The sequence below is a fragment of the Mirounga angustirostris genome, unplaced genomic scaffold, assembly GCF_029215605.1.
Source record: "Mirounga angustirostris isolate CCGP_5_RB_7025 unplaced genomic scaffold, mMirAng1.0.hap1 SCAF_4, whole genome shotgun sequence".
In the NCBI taxonomy this organism is placed as follows: domain Eukaryota; kingdom Metazoa; phylum Chordata; class Mammalia; order Carnivora; family Phocidae; genus Mirounga; species Mirounga angustirostris.
Window position 1 is genome coordinate 107,622,117 of NW_026991712.1, and position 17,873 is coordinate 107,639,989.

Sequence of the window (17,873 nt, forward strand, 5' to 3'; positions counted from 1 at the left end):
TTCGAATATTTTGAAACTTCCCCTCATGTAATGGATCCACCGACTTACACTTTACCAAGCATTGTGGGGTTTTTTAATGATTTAAATATATGGTAAATAATCTAATATTCACAGATGTGGAAACAGACCAGACAGCAAATAATCTGAGTTTTTTTGAGTTGGAACTCAGTGCTGGGAAGAAAATTCAGCACCCACTTAGATTAGGCATTTTCTCCTCCTAATTACGATATATTTCCTAATGCAGAGTTGCCCAATGCTTTGATATTTCCAAAGCATTTAATAAATATAAGCCTTTCGATGTCTTTGTAAAGATTCACTAACTCAATTTTACAGATGAGCAAACTGAGATTTAGAGAGGCTGATTGCCATGGCCACACAATATGATCAGCATGTTTCAATTAACTTTTGCTAACTCAATAATTTAAAATTTTTATTTTAATATAGGAGTGTTCAATTGATAACATATTAAATTTTTCTATTCTTTCCCAGCCTTAATGTCTTATAAATTTTAACTCTTTTACTTAGTCTATCAATTTCATGCCTATACCTTCAGTGAAATATAACTAGATTTAATATGTGTGCTAGTAAAATGTGTGCTTGGTTTGTGATAACTGTTTTGAAAGTGAAAACTTAAAATAATACTGGAAATGTAGAAGAATACAATCAGCTATAATGCAATCAGAGTAAGGCCTTTTTAAGATATCTCAGAGGTTCTAACTGAAGATAAATACTACTTGTCCAGATCAGAAGTTTCTGGCCTCTGAGATAAACATCCATTACAGCTGGAACCTCAAAGACAGACATACACATTACTACACTGGCTGATTTTACTCCTGTTTTCTTGAGAACACAGCTACCTCCTACATCAAGCACAGAAGATTTTTATGTGAAGATGCAGTGCACTATGATGTCCCTAATAAGAGGTCAAGGTGTAAACCCAAATGTGCCTAGCTCTCTTTAGTTTGCCTTTGAGGATGTTGTATCTTTAAATTTATATGAACACGTTTAAGTACTTTTCTTGTGTTAACCAGTCCTACAACTTATTCCTTAAGTATCTGGGATGTTCTCTATATCAAATTGTTTGGGAGTTAGTAAACTAGTGTATTTGCTCCTTCTCAAGATCCAGTTCAGTAAAGACCTGTCAAGATATTGCCTTTTGTAGCTTAATAATTATTAGAATGAATTACCAGATGCCTTTACTTATTCTGAAAGCAATTACCTGGTCTATTAAAAAAAATCTCTTTCCAAATCTATTCCCATTAGATCTTCCACCAATCTATATGTTAATATTTAAAGTTCCTCATTAGTACAAAGTCATCTAACTTTTCACATTCATGAATCTCCTCAAACATCTGCAGCTCAAGTTTAGCATTATGAGCATTTTTGTTGTTGTCTTTGTCATTGATTTTGTCATTGCTGTTGTCAAGGAGGACTCTATTCTTTTGGAGATGCTTCCCTAGTTTGTCTTGTGTAAAGTCTTCTGAATCCTTCATACCTCACCATCTCAGCTATGCATTGAAAGTAATGTTATTTTTTCTGTTTTGGCACCGTGGAATGAGAAGAGTTCAGGAAAATGCCCTGGCTTACCTCTGAGTTACGTGAAACACATGGAAACCCAACGCTTAGCATTCTGTGTCTTCATTAGTCCTTGGAAATGCTCAGCCATCTTGCCAAAACCATTCTGTCTATAAACTAATGAGGGCCAAATCCTTGGATGTTAATGGAAAAATCTCAGTCTGCCTCTCTTGCTAGTCACAGATTTATTGTACAGAACCCAATTGGTAATAATCTTGAGGAGCTAGGTACATCTCCAGTTCCCTTCCAGCAAGCACCTTAGATTTTCTAAGTTAAAGAAGGACACATTCATTTACCTAACTATCTACAGTCAATGCTTGGCTTTCCAAGGACGATTCATTCAGTTGGTCTTTGCATTGTTATCAGCATAAACATCCACCCCAAATTTTTGTACATTTGTCTTCTGTTTGTGGATGAAAAAGTTATAAACCATATAGACAACGACAACAACTTCACATGCAGGTCTAGCACCTTACTAGTTCTTATCAGAACATTAGTGTTGAAGTGGGAAGATGAGAGATATTGGAATGGATAAATGACTCCCCTCAAGATTTGTCTCAGTATTTATCATGGTTCATGTTTTATGGGTGAAGAAACAGAGTGAGATCAGAGTGGTTGTTAGGACATGGGCAAATAAATATAATATGAAACACTGGACGTTGGAAAATAGAAGTTATAAATGCCATATTTTTTGACCTGGATTATCCACCTTGGTTGGAGCTGAATAGGAAGAATTTGCAGGGCAGGACAATGTTTTCAGAAAGATTGACTGCTATAATATATTTGAAAGCACAATGAGGTGCCTAAGAATTAAATTAAATTAAGAATTTAGGCAAGGATTCCAAAGGATTAACTATGAGCAGGGCTGTTGTTAATCTAGAAACAGTGGAAAGGTAAATTAAAAATTGAGGTAGGATTCCCAAGGGCTCTTTGAAGTTGAAAAGATGTATTTTGGAAAAGAATTAGCTTAAATAATTTATAAGAAAATAAAGTGAAAAAACATGCTAAACCAGTACCTTCTTTGGGCTAGGTACTTTACATGGTCTCATTTAATTGTCAAAATAAGCCCGGAGACGGGAAATTGGAGGGAGAGATGAACCATGAGAGACTATGGACTCTGAGAGACAAACTGAGGGTTTTAGAGAGGAGGGGGCTGGGGCGATGGGTTAGCCAGGTGATGGGTATTAAGGAGGGCACGTACTGCATGGAGCACTGGGTGTTATACAAAAACAATGAAGCGTGGATCACCACATCAAAAATTAATGATGTATTGTATGGTGACTAACATAACATAATAAAATAAAATCTAAAAAAAAAGCACGGAGGTAAGAAAAATTAGTTCATTTTGTCCCCCCAAAAAGCTCAGACTCAGGAAACTAAAGTAACCAGCCCAAGGGCACATAGCTCATGCTTTTTCATCCATTTCACATCATTTCTATGAATAACCAATCTGTTCAAATATTCATGGAAGTTGAACTTAATGTTGGTATCCTTATAATGTGAGTTAAGATTCCGTATTAATTTTGAATTTCAGCATTGGATCATTAATCAACCATGAATCAGTCAATAACACTATTTGACTGTCCATGTCTAATGTGGACAAATGATGGGGATGTTGTGGAAAATAATATTGTATTCCCGAGATTGATAGCATCTGAAAAAGAAGACAGAATGTGCATAAACCTATAGGAAAATGTATACACCTATAGAAATATGGATACACCCAGAATCATTTTGTAAGCCAAAAATTAGAAGGAGGTGACTGGTGATAAATGTTGGAGTGACCTGAGTTAAGGTAGTATAGATATGTTTATGTCTACAAGTCAAATTTTATAACATTTAAACATGATATAGGTGTTCACTATGTGCCAGACATAATTGAGCATCATTAATCCTCCTATCAACCTTGTAAAGTAGGTACTAATATTATCCTGATTTTACTGGTGATGAAACTGAAGCAGAAAAAAATCAAGCATCTCGGCTAGGTTTCCAGAGCTGGTAAGTGGCAGAGCTGGGATTTGAACTGAAGTAATATGAGAACTGCTGCTCTTACATTAACCTTCTACCTTCAATGTTGGTATGTCATGTAAGTAGGCAGTCTATGTTTACCTTAGGATATAAAGATTATGATTCCCTAGTTCCTGACATACATCTTATATGTGAGCATACTTCACCATTGTTCTTAGAGGAGTAAATTCATTAATTTATTCAACAGATATTTACTGAATACCTACAATGTGGCATACACGGCTCATGCTGGGGACAGAACAGTGAACAGGACAGACAAGGACCCTGCTTTGTCACACTCACAGTACTAGGCACTCAATACATGTTAACAATGCAGTACATGCATTTTAATCTCAAAAGTAATGTATGTTTTCATTGGCTTGTATCGATTACCTACATCACTCTCCTTAATCCAAAATTACCCTTAAAATCTACCCTTAAAAATTAAGACCATTTTTCCAAAAATTCTATTAATTAGAAAGGTTTGGAAGATTCCTATGTACAGCCAGAAGAGCAGTTTAAACACTCTTACAGTCTTAAAATGATTCTCTGAATGGGGCTTTAAATCATGTACCTTTGTAGTAGTTACATTTTCATAATATGGTAAGCCACTCTTGTCCATTAAGGAAACGCTTCCTCCCACTGCCCCAAATTGCTTATCATACATGTTGTTCAGTGTCTTTTATCTAGTAAGTAGTTATTAAATGATATTTAATAACATGTGGTGGATAAGGTAACCCTCATTAAAGGCAATTCACACTGCCATTGCTTCTGCCAAATACCAATCAGTTACCAAATTTAAACGGCCTTATTAGCCTACCAGTGTTGCTTTTTCCTGATGATAAAGACCCACCTCTAAAAATCAAGTACAACCCACTCAAATGAATGAATATTCCAGAAACCTGCTAAAGTAATCTACATTTTAATGAGACAGGAAGGGCTCTAGGAATATTTTCATCCCCTTGTCTCTAACATAACGCTTCCTTACCTGCTCTCTAGAGTGGAGGATGTGAGAGCAGTGTCAGGTTCTGCTAAGGTCCTCCCCCACCTCCACCCCCACCCCAAGTTTGCTGCCTAAGCTTGCACGCAGGGACCCACGTGGCATCACGAAATGGGTTCTTTACATATATGCAGCTACTTACAGAGCTATGCACACGCGTGTATGCCTATGTAGGGGTGTGCTTCGTCCGCGTGTGGTGTGAGCCCACGTTGGTCTCCCTCTCCTTTCACCTGACCTGGGGGAATCCCGGCAATTCCCCAGAACTCGGGGAATAGCGAGACGAGGCAAATAGCCCTTTTCCCTTCCCTTGTGGCAGGCACCGCTGGGTGCCAGGAATCTGCAATGCCTCCTCTCACAAGCAGCTTAAGGGACTGACTGAAGATGAGCAAGTGGAGAATACATGAAGGAGGAAGGGGCCATGGTACAAAAGATGATGCTTCTGGAGCTACCGAACTATGATTGTGTTTCTACATACAAAGCCCTAGGAAGCTAGAGGGGAGGCAGAGAAACTCTGAATCTAAAATGCTCTGACATTATTTTTCTAACAGTGCCTAGAAACCACCGCTTGGCGTGTGTCCTGCGCGGGGTCAAGGAATCCAAGGGAGCGCCGGCTGAAACTCGCAGCGCGGCATCCGGCACTTTGAGCTTCGGTGGGGTTTGCGCTCCGGAGACGCGTCCACGCATCATTTTCCCAGGCGCTGTGCGGGTTTCTTAAACAGCCCAGCTGCTGCCTCAGAAAGGAGTTTCTAGAAGCTCCTTCTCTGCTGCCTCCCCCCCCCCCCCCCCGCTTTTTCGGTTTTTACCCCCGCGAGGAGCTTCTCGAGCTCCGCTGCGTCCGCCCTCCGAGGGGCACAGGTGCCGCTGTCCCGGCTTCTGCCGCCTGGTCCGCCGACGCCGCCTCCTCCGGGCGGGCCCGCGGGGCTTCACCAGGCGCTGCTGCAACGCGAACGGTCTCTTGCTGGGCGCTGCGGCCGCTGCCGGTCGCCCGGGACTCCCCGCCCTCCCGCGCGACCCCGCGCCCGGGCGGGCGGCGCTTGCGGCGGGCGGGGGGCGGGGAGGGGAGCGGGGGCTCGTCTGGGGGCAGCCGCCTCCTCTGCAGCCTGCTGGCGCCTCGAAACCCGGACCTGCCTCCGCCTCTTCCTCCAGCGACTCCATCCCTCCTCCCGCGCCTCGTCGTCCCGCCGCCCCCGCCACCGCCGCGCCCCCGGTGGCTGCCTCGGCGGACCCGGGAGGGGGCCCGCCGCGTCCGCCGCCCGCTCGGCTCGGCCCGGCCCGGGAGGCGTGCATGCCCCTGCTGCCCGCGGCGCTCACCAGCAGCATGCTCTATTTCCAGATGGTGATCATGGCAGGGACGGTGATGCTGGCGTACTACTTCGAGTACACCGACACGTTCACCGTGAACGTGCAGGGCTTCTTCTGCCACGACAGCGCCTACCGCAAGCCCTACCCGGGCCCGGAGGACAGCAGCGCAGTGCCCCCCGTGCTCCTCTACTCGCTGGCCGCCGGGGTCCCCGTGCTCGTGGTAAGCCCGGGGGGGCCCGCCCTCGCATCGGACTCCCTTCGGTCGCCGCTCACCTTCAGGGTGCAGGCCCCGCTGAGGGTCGGGGCGCGGCGGCTTTGCCTTCTAAGTTCCTCCAAGTTGTGGGCAGCCCCCTCCCCAGAGGACATTCTTCTAGGGCGCGTCAGGGGTGGGTGCGAAGGAAGCCCGCATTTCTCCCCCACATGCCGGCCCCGCAACCCCCCTGCTGTGGCTGCAGCGTTAGGGTGATGGGGAGGAGGATGGGAGGGATGGGGGCTGTGGGAGGTGATGGGTGGGGGTCGGGGCCGGGGAGGAGGTGAGCCCTCGGATGCATTTTTACTTCATCCACTCAGTGGCCTTGCTCCGCCGGCCGCCGGCTCTCTGCGACTGGAAGCTGAGCAGCAGCGGGCCGGCGAGGAGAGGGCATCAGTCCCAGGGGTGTGGAAGGGACTCCTGCTTCCCGAGTCCCGGCGCGGATTCCCGTTTTACCACCGCCTTCCCTTTCAGATGAAAGTGCCGGGGGGACTAAGCTGACCAGGGAACAAATATCTTTAAAAAAAAAAAAAAAATTGAAAACTGCTAAATGAAGAGGCTCCGACAGCAGTGCTCGCTGAAGAGCAGGAGCTGTGTCCAAATGACAAGATTCATTTAAAGGCTGCTCCACTCTCTGGGCAGCTGAAGTCCTTTTCTCTGATAGCCTGGCTTAGAGTGCCTTGTGGATTTATGGACCCTGTGTGTGTGCGTGTGTGTATACAGGCACACGCACACACGTACACACAGATATACATATGTAATTACTAGGATGGTGATCACATAATAATTTACATATGTGAATATGGTGCAAAGTTATTGGTAAGAAAATTGGTGGTGTTTCTTCAGAAAACGTTATGGTTCCTCTGTTATTGTCAAAGTATTGGAGGTATCCTTCCAATGGTGCAGCTTCTTTCTTTCAACTCTCAACAGATAACAAATAGGAAATTAGGAAATGAAGAGGAAAGGGAAAAGGAAGTTTTATTTCAGTGGTTGAATGTGTAAATTTCAACAAATGAATGTTGAGAACATCAGTGGTATCTACTGGGTTTGGATATTCATGTTTATTTTGATTTTAGGGGAAATGATTTCATATTTTCCCAAATAATGAGAGGTTCCTAACACACATAATGGAATTCTACCAAGGAACTTCTTGGTAACTTCAAAGTAACTTCGTTTATCACAGGTACCATGATAGTTGACTTTGAGTTCAGCTCCAGTATACTGGTTTGAAAAGTGTTAGACCTTGCGCCAGAAAATGTTTTGTTTCTTAATATTGCAATTTGCGAAAAATCCATCTTCGTGTTTGTGTTCTCTCTCTTCCATTTGAGAAGCTGATAGAGGAAAGAAAATTTAGTGATTTGGGGGAATTGTTTTTCCTTTCTGCAGATGGGTTTTCAGGCACATGTTTTCTGGGAGACTGAATAGCTCAGAGATTTTTCTGGGATTTTTTGTTTTTAAAGAAAAAAGTCTGTCACTTTCAGGTCACTGGTTTGGCTACAACCATAATCAATAATGTCTGTAACTTGTCCCTTGGTAATTACCATTTTGTGTCTTATTTAAATGAGGTAGCACCTTTCAGATCTTAACCATCAATCCATGGTGGCAGGTGCCAGTTAGAGACAAGAACATATTGGCCCTAAGATGTTGATTATTTCCCACTTAGAAGGAGAACGGGAATCAGTCATTATTGAGTGCCTACTCTGCTGGGCACACGAGCCATAACTGCATTTATTCTCAGAGCATTCCTCTCCAGATGACATTTAAAGACACTGAGGATCAGATAATAAAATGGAAACACCTGAAAATAAAAATGGGTGGGTGTGATGTTTGTATGCCCATAGGACTGATGCCAAATGCCATGTTACTTCTACTACTTCCAAAGAACATGTTCTCTGGGAGAGGCCGAGAGATGGCTAATGCAGCAGTCATCCAGAATAAAAATTGAGGGTTTTTAAAAGGGAGGATCTGACTTGCTTTCCATGTTTTGACATTCAGTTCTTTAGTTGCAAGGCAAAGAATTTGGGGGGTCCATCTAAAGAGAAGGAAGTGTTGGATCTTAAAGGCTAACGGTGCTGCTGGTCCTTTTTCCCCCTTCTGCTTTTCCAAATAGTACGCTCTCACAATGGGAGAGGTTGGGAACAGTAACGGCCTCTCTGCCTTTCCATTCTTCTCAAGAACACTGGCTTAGCACAGTCACTTGGCATGAAAATAATATTATTAGTAATAATAACACTAGTCGTGCCCATCATTTGTTGAATTATATACCTTATACCCATCTACCATTTGCATTATCTATGAAAGCAATTGTTATTATTGTCACCTAATATTTGCAAAAACTGAGGCTTACAAAGATAAAGTAACTTGCCCAAGGTCTAGGGCTAAAAATGTTATGCTCAGAATTTTAACCCTACTTTGTCAAATTCCCAAGCAGAAGTCTTTTCTATTATAACGTACAAATGCAGTTTAGTAATAAGTTATTCTTCTAAATAAATGCCTCAGACAGTCTCTTTCCCCATCTCTTACACTTCTTAGACTGTAGTGATAAAGGTTCTTCATGTTGTATATTTTTTAACCTTCAAAAGTCATTTTTAAGTCTTCAGATTAATTTGAAAACTAGCTCTCCTTACTACCACAAGCTGTGGTTTTGTTTCATACTTGCTAAATTCATTTATCTAGAAATCAGATGCAATATATCTTTTCAGTTTTATCACTTTTATGTAGTGTTGATTTGGAGCCCAGGTTTGGAATCTAACAAATTTGGATTCAGATCCAGAGTACATCCTGCTGCTATGTTAACAGTTGGGAACTCTACTTGCTGTGTAACCTTGAACAACTTATTTAAGCTTGTTAAGCCGCATTTTCCTAAGTCACAGGATTTTGTATATTCAATTAGATATAATACATAAATGTCATCCTTGGCCCATAGTGGATACTCTATAAGAGGTCAGTAAATCATTAGCATTATTAATGAAATGATAATTCAGTAAATATTTATTGAATTCCTGTGTTGCAAGCACGACATCAGACAGAGTAGAGGTTATAAAGGAAACTTCAGAAATAAACCAAATTCCTGAGGCTTTTACCGCCTAATTTGGGAAATTAGGTAAATATGCCAAGGTTGTAATATAAATCACCATAATAGAAGAAGTGTGCACGCGCGCACACACACACACACACACACACACCACAAAGACCTCTGGTAGTTCAGAAGAGGACAAGCTCGTTTTTTATTTGGAGGGGTGAGGAAAGGCTTCACGTAGAAAATGGTGGCATTTGAGATGTGACTTGAAGAAGAGGCTGGAATGGAGTTTGAGTCAGGACACCACAGAAACAGCTACACGGACAGCCACTTGATAACAGAAAATGAAGGTTGTACTCTTAAAACAGCAAGTGGTTTGTCTTGTTTCTAAGAGTGGCGTGTGGGAAACGCAGAGGGTATACGGCGAAGAGGAAGCCTCGGGTCTCCCTGATGAGTCCTGGAATGCCAGGCTGAAAGATTTTCTCAATTTGTTTGGAACTGACTGGGGACATTGCCTGGTGGGTGGTGTTTTAGGACATTTGGGGGACAGTAGTATAGGGCTCTTCTATTATTAAAATGCCTATATAAGAATTTTAAACTCTTTATCTTCAAGTTTATCTTGTGTTGTGAAATATTACTTTGTGTTTGCAGAAAATGCCTGTAACTTGGGCTCATTTACAAAGATGACATGTTTTATAAGCTCCTTGAAAACGTCCTGTTCAGTGTCATCTGTATAGCATTTGCCAAAGCACCACATACATAATTTATAGATATAAATTTAATTAGTGATCTTTGATTTTTCATCGATTAAAAGAACTGGTGATGAGAATGCTTTCTGCGCCCCAAATTTGGATACAGTGGCCATGAGCAGCTATTGTTCCTTAGATCATTAAGCAACACAGGTGATTTGAAGAAGACCAGAGCTAGAACATTCATCTTCATAGAGCCAGAACCAAGGCAGAGAAAACCCGCAGTGAACAGGGCAGATTCGAGTGTTAGGGAACATCTGTGATTCTTTATGTCTACATCCTCAGGAAAGTCCCTCTGGACTCTGAGACTCTGAGGGATGCAGCTGCTGCTGTTGTCCCAAGGGTGTGGAGTCACTCATTGTGGCAGGGGTAGATGATGACACAAAGACATCTCATGTCTAGAGCTCCATCTTGTTAGATCAAAGTGTCTGAAGCTTTCCCATAGACCTCTTCTGTGAACCTCATCCTGAGTGCTCGCTCCTATTTCTACTGCTGGGACACATGCCTGTGGCATGGTGAGGAGAAGCACAGATATGCGTGTCAGACAAGCCTGGATTCTTATCTGCATTTCTCTCACTTACTCTATGTGTGACCTTGGGCTACATTTTCTTATTCATAAACTGGTGACAAAAATGCCTACCTCTTGAGAGGCAGTGCATCTAGAGGTTAAGATCACAGACTCTGGAGTCTGGGTTTGAAAGCCCAGATCTGCCACTTTCCCACTGTGGGAACAACCTGAGCCAGTCTTTCTATGCTTCAGTTTCTTCCACAGTAAAATGGAGATAATATGAGTATTGGCCTCACAAGATTATGATGAGTATGAGATGGGTTCACATATGTGTCTGAGGAGTGCCCAGCTAAATATGTGTTAGCTACCAATAGTCCTCCCAGGTTGGGATGATTAATCAAGATAATCTATTTAAGGCACCTAGCAAAGTGCATCTGTCAGTGGATTCCAGGGCTGATAAAATATTAGAGGTGGACAGAGGCCACCTAGTTCAATGCACTCGCCCACCAAATTGGGGACTCTGAATAGCAAGAATAGCAAAAATCGGAACTCTATTATTGGCATCACGTCACCTCTGATGACTCCTCTATATTTTCAAGTAGGCCAACACTAGCTAGTATTTCCTATGCAGCAGACACTGTGTTAGATACGTTTCGTGCATTACTTCATTGAACGCTCACCATGGTGGTACTTTCTTTAAGCATAAGTGCTATCATTAAATGCACTGGTAGATGGGATATACGATGTTTAGTGAGGTTGTGTGTCAGACTTGTATCAAATTATTTAAATCCATTAACTAATTTTTACCTTCAGCTTATGAAGGAAATTTGGACGTGAAGAGCTTGGACTGCCAGCCAGGGGTCCCACGTCGCCAGTGCGAGAATCGTCAAAGCTTGTGCCTCTAGTTCTCCTGTTCTGCACCTTGATCCTAACCTATTAAGCAGATCTTTCCAGATTTTTGGTCATAGTGTTTCAGTACTAGAGGAATCAAAATTTTCTCAAATCTTTTAGCCTCCATTTCAGTTTTTCTGGTTTGACCAGAAGCTTCATGTTCCAGTGTAGATAATGGTTTCAGTGTGTAGTGTAGGAGATTGTTTTGTTTCCTGTTAAGATTGAAATGTTGTGGAGAGGTGGGTGGCAGCAGAAGGGATTAAAAGATATTTCTGGGGGCGCCTGGGTGGCTCAGTTGGTTAAGCGCCTGCCTTCGGCTCAGGTCATGATCCTGGAGTTCCAGGATCGAGTCCCGCATTGGGCTCCCTGCTTGGCAGGGAGTCTGCTTCTCCCTCTGACCCTCCGCCCTCTCATGTGCTCTCTCTCTCTCATTCTCTCTCTCAAATAAATAAATAAAATCTTAAAAAAAAAAGATATTTCTGTTATTCTGATGGGAAGCCATGGTTCTTATCTCTGTGGCATACCCTCATACAGTGCTGCAGGCAGCCGCATTCAAGTGCAACCACCCTCCGGTTCTAGATAAGCACATGATAGTGGGGGGGCCTCTATTACTAAGGCATGTTTCTTAAAGTGGGACCTAGCACTAAATTTGGGGTGCAGTGAACACACTGAAATTGTGTATAAATACTGTATGTATGTACACACATACACACACATACACACACGCACACATTTTTCTGGTAAGAGCCTCCATAGCTTTATTAGTTGTCAGAGATATCCAAGATTCCCTAAAAGTTAGAACCACACTATGTCCTCATGTCTCTTAGGACCTTGTTTCACTTAGATAGTCTCATTCATATTCATTCATTCATTTTTTCCCTCCCTCCCTACATTCCATTTTGTCTTTCTTTTTCCAGAGATCCCCTCCACTTTGCATACTGGTAAGGAGATGGTGATGCTGAGGGGAAAGCAGGGGCTGGTCTGAAAAGCAGCTAGCGTTCCTCTGCTTCTCCTTCTCTCTCTTCCCTTCTTCCTCTGCCTCTCCTCCTCCCCATCCCTTTCTCTCCTTTTATCTTCCTGTTTTCTTTGTCCCCTCCAACCCTTATCACTCGGTTATCCCTGTGCTTTTCTGAGCCAGTTACATTATCTGAAAAATGTGGACTGACTTCTTTCTACTTTTCTGAGTTGTTGTGAGAATCAAATAGGTGAGAATATACTTTGGAGACAATATGAAGAGAACATAATGCGAGCAGATTACGTGGGTTAGATACCCAGCTGGTCATTGGAGATGGTTATGACCGCTCACAGTATGACTACCTCCTTTGTAGAGTTTGAAACAAAATAATGTTTCCAAGGAGCAATATTGATACCATCTGTTAAGTATGCACTGTATCTTATTAATTTTTAAATTTGCATTGTTCCAAAAAGACATTATTTGTAAGAGTTTTAAGTGATGATAATGCACCTACTATATACTAGGTACAGTGCTATTGCCAGAATTTGTATAATGAGTAAGGCATATGCACTGCCCTTCAAGAGTTCAGACATTATGCATGAAGTTATAGCTGCAAACCTTCGTTTTCTTGTCTGTAAGATTGAGGCAGTGATACTTAACATGATACCTTATAAGAATTAAATATAAACATACATTAAGTACTCAAAAACTGATAGCTGCTCTTTTAACATAAATGCCAGTAATATTTGTTGATAGTGCCCAGTGAAATGACATCAGGTGTACTTAGTCATTTCTGTGGAACGAATGAGGCAAACCATCTACTTTTCACTTGAACCCTTGCATATAGTATATGCAGTAACACATCTAGGGAGCTTTAGCTCTTCACTCCAGCTGGTAAATGACACATCTAGGATCTGAATCTATTACTTCAAGTCCCGTGCTCTGTTGGCTGCATGCAGTTTCCCACTAATTTGATTCCCAACATAAAATGGCGGCATTCCTGGAAGACAGAGGTGAATTAAAGCATATTGATTATGTTTCAATGTGCTGTTTACAGTATCCGTATGCTTGTTAATGTATAGGCTCAGTTACAACCAGACATGACAAGGGGATGTTCAAAGACAGGTCCAAAGACAAAACTTCATTGGCTTTTAGAACCAGTGGAATGGCCAATAGAACAGCTCAACATTTCCATTCATCAAGTTGAGAGGCAAGTTCTGATCTCAGAGATCTTAACCGATAGTTAGGAGGATCCTTTTAACAGACTTTGGAAAATCATAAAGGATATCATTTAGATGGAAGATATTTTAAAATATGTGAAATGGAGTTCTATATTCAGTACTATTTAAACTATTTCTGAGAATGCCACTTTTCACTCAGCAGGCTGGTTATTTTTTTAGTCTTATTATGACAAATGTAGTTTGAAAATCACTGACAGTAAAACCACCATTTGTTGTTGTTGTTGTTGTTGTGAAAAACAGAATCTGAAAGATTTTTTTTCCAGACCAGGTGCATTTAGAACTCTAAAGGCAGTCTTTTGGTGGACATTTCTCAGTGAGTGAACGTGTATATGTGTGTGTGTGTGTGTGTGTAGTATACATAGATATCTGTATATACAAATATTCTAACCTCTGTAATGCTCCCCCATTATCCATCCCCCCCAAAAAAAACCAATTTTCTGGAACATTCTGCTATAGCTGTTCAGACTTAGCACTAACTCCTCTGAGGAAATCTCTTGGACTTCCAAGTTTTTCTCTTCTAGGACTCCTTAGCCTCTTTAACAAATTGTGGTATTAAAATAACCTTATATTGTGCTTTATGTTGTATTTATTTTTATTCCTATTTCCATCACTAGACTTGAGCATCCCAAAGTCAGGGTATTGTAATCTGACTAAAACTGATTTCATCATACCCAACTATTCAGTTATTTTCAGTAGATAAGTTATACAGGCACCAACTAAGTTTGTGATGATGAGGTTATAATGACCAAATTCTGATGAACATGCAGTTACTTAATAACCATTCATTAAAACAGGCAAAAAAGTCCATATGCCCTGTTCTGTAAGCTCAGTGAACTGGCAGCTCTTTGTCCTTTGAGGTGTTTAAGTGTATGAAAGGTTCATCACAGACAAGGTGGGATTCTGTGCCCTTGCACTGACATGCTTCATGCAGAATTCCTCCTAAACCAATGGCTGGACCTGGAATCCACTGAGAACAAGTCATTGGGGTATAGGTTACAGACCTCACTGGAGTCTTACGGTTTATTCATTCAAGGATGGAAAGTATCTCCAAATTATTTTAGTCAATCCACATAGCTTGAAGATATTTAATTTCACCAATAAAGATTCTATTTTTAGCATTCATCATGCTAATTGAAAGTCATTACTTTCATCAATAAAAAATTACTTTTATATCCATAATGCAAATAAATTAGTTCTTAATTAACATACCGATAGCAAAGAGACTTGTAGCAGCCTCTTTGGATTGGGCATTTCCTGATAAAATGCCAGTGACTTCCCAAGACTTCCTTCCTCCCTGCCTTCCTCATTCCTTCTTTTCCTGAGCAAATATTCATTGAGCACCTCCCACCGTTGAAAATAAGGCTCCAAGAGGATTTACAGCAAGCCTTGACTTGCTGTAAATCCCCAAACCAGGATTAAACCCATCTTTCCCTTCTTCAAATCTTTCAGAGCAGCATCATGAAATCAAAGACTTATGAAATCATAGGTCAGTTAAATACAAATGTATTCCTGACATATCGACGTATTACCAAAATAACTTGTGGCATTTCCTGTGTACGGGAAGCAAGATTTGTGTTGATAGAACCAAAACCTTATTCTGAGTAAATTGTGTATTGTATTTCTCATGTGATGATCCCCTTTTTTTCAAAGAGTGCTTTCAGTAGCGCCAGCAAAAACTGTACTTTTCTATAAAGATTTTTTTATTGAGATTTCAGATTTAGCTTTTTCTCACACTGGGGTGCACAGAAGCACTTTTCACACTGAGAAGCATCTTATATTTCCAGAGATCTCATCAAAGCAGAATGCCAAGATTTCACAGACACCAAAATTGAGCAGTCTTGGATAGAGATAGTGCACCTGGAACCTCATCTTGTAATTTAAAATGAATTCCTGACATTTCCAATTAAAAAACAAAATAATATCATTGGGTTGGTGATAATGACCTCTTCCTTCACACGTGCCTTTGAAGTGTTGGGTTCACTCAATTACTAAACTGAATGAAGAGACTTAGTCAAAACTACGTGGCAACCCTTTTGGTCTTTCACAGAGAGACCTTTGTTTCTTCTTCTCTCTGGCTCCTAATCACATGGTTACTTGGGGTCCCCTTTTTATTTCTCCTGGGGCTAAGTCTAGAATACAGATATAGGAATCCAGTAGACACGTTATTCAAGCCACACTATTAGGCTTTTTCTGCCATTCAATTTTTGGAAAAGTTGTGAATCCAATGTTAGAAGATTCTTCTTTGTAGCTGGGATGTGTTAGTCATGAAAGCAGCCTTAGAAATCATTTAGTTTCACCTGTTGATTTTCAAATGAATGGCCAGAGAGACTAAGCGACTTGCCCAAGGCCATGTAACTAATGAGGAATGACACAAACAGCTGTCATATGTGGGCACCGAGTATATGTCTGGCATTGCGCTATTTACTCGCATTGACCAATTGAATCCTCCCGTCATTGGAGACACAATTGTTATCTGAATTTACGGATGAGGTCACTGAGGCACAAAGGTGTTAAGCAAGTAGCCCATAACCCCACAGCAAGAAAGTTGACATACCTCAGCAGAATAGCCGATACATGCTTTAACACAGGGATGGTCCTTGTCCCCTTACCAAATTGTATGCCATACTCCTGCTGGGGCTAAGACCACCTGCAGGGAATTGCTCTCCATAGCACTATTAGTTGGGAGAGAGAGACGAAGAGTATGTGATTATTATGGTGGCTTTTTCCTTGCGGCTTTTGTACTGTTGACCGAAAAGATCCCACTGAATATTATATTTACAATCGGCACTGTCTGTGATAGTGAAGAGGTAGTGGGAAATAAGGAAAAAGAACCTTTAATTCTCAAATTGTTTGGTTCTATGATGTCCTTTATGCTTCTAACATCAAATCTTTTCAGACAAAAAGTAAAACTACATTTGAAACTTGCCACAAGTGGATGTAACTAAAACCTACCCATTTTTGATGCACGGATTCCAAATTCTTATAGTGTGATTTTAACATAACACAATATAATATAATTATAACACTATACATAATTAACATATAGCATATCTACTGCACCCAAGGCAGAGTCATTATGTTAAGCTTGGCAACTAGTTAGAGGCATGGAAGAAATAGTAGTGTGTGTGCGTGTGTCAAGGAAAAGCATAGACATTTGTATATTTGCATATTTTGAAGTCGTTTGTTTTTTTTGAAGGGACTTAGGGATACTCGTAAAATGATTGGAGAAATTTTTGGTGCAATCCTATAGTGCCGTTTTCTGTGAAACAGCAGTGACTTGAGAAATCAGTTTTCTGCTATGCTGTGCTTTATGTTATTTTCTCTACTCTTCATTTCCATCTGCTTCAATATTTTCCAGTCTTTACTTTAAGCAACTCCAATCTCACCTCTTTCATAACTCCTCCTTCGATGCTTCTAGTCGACAGTGATCTACCTGGCCTTTAAAATCCTTTTTGAATAATAGTCTGTCCTCTTATATACTTTCCATAAAAGTGTAGTTGCAGGTGTGGGATGGGGAGCTGGAGAGACAGCGAGACCAAATAAAAGGAACAGTAGCAATAATGTATTATTGTATGGAAATAGTGAATGCTTTTGGTGGGATTGGTAATAGATTGTGTATATGCAGGTTTTATGATGACTTGAAATTAAGAGGAGTGAGAGATTGGAGAAGGAAGGGAGAAAGGAAGGGGGGAGGGAGGGTGGGAGAAAGAGAGAGTAAGAAAGGAAGGGAGGGAGGGAGAAAGGAAGGGAGGGAGGGAGGAAGGAAGGAAGGAAGAAAGGGTGGGAGGGAGGGAGGGAGAAAAGAAGGAAGGGAGAAAGGAAGGGGGGAGAGAGGGTGGGAGAAAGAGAGAGTAAGAAAGGAAGGGAGGGAGGGAGAAAGGAAGGAAGGAAGGAAGGAAGGAAGAAAGGAAGGAAGGAAGGAAAGAAGGAAGAAAGGGAGGGAGGGAGGGAGAAAAGAAGGAAGGGAGAAAGGAAGGGAGAAGAAGGGTGGGAGAAAGAGTAAGAAAGGAAGGGAGGGAGGGAGGGAGGGAGGAAGGAAGGAAGGAAGGAAGGAAGGAAGGAAGGAAGGAAGGAAGGAAGGAAGGAAGGAAGGAAAGAAGGAAAGAAGGAAGGAAGGGAGGAAGGAGAGTGACTCACTGGCCTGACAGGTAGTGAGCTTTCCTCATTGCTCTACTGCTTACTGCGTTTGAGACCTTGAGAAAATCCAGTAGCTTTCCAGCCTCTGTGTCATTATATGTCTGGTTTGGAAGGGTTTGAACACTACCTGGGGCAGGAAACTGACTGACTCATGGCTCCTCAGATAGCCTTTTATGTGTGTGAAACAAGTGTCACTGTTAGGACACTTTACCTTACAATGAAATAAAGTCTCTCTCTCT

General features: G+C 41.7%; 1 protein-coding gene across 1 annotated transcript in view; it reads left to right on the plus strand.

The window, feature by feature from the left end:
• The first annotated feature begins 5,846 nt into the window (after window positions 1–5,846).
• The window catches only part of PLPPR5 (phospholipid phosphatase related 5), a 90,244-nt gene continuing 78,217 nt past the window's right edge, over window positions 5,847–17,873 (plus strand). Inside the window, exon 1 of the mRNA XM_045899051.2 lies at window positions 5,847–6,104. Within this exon, the coding sequence (XP_045755007.2) occupies window positions 5,868–6,104 (237 nt within the window). The 5' untranslated portion in view covers window positions 5,847–5,867. The remainder of the gene's footprint in view (window positions 6,105–17,873) is intronic.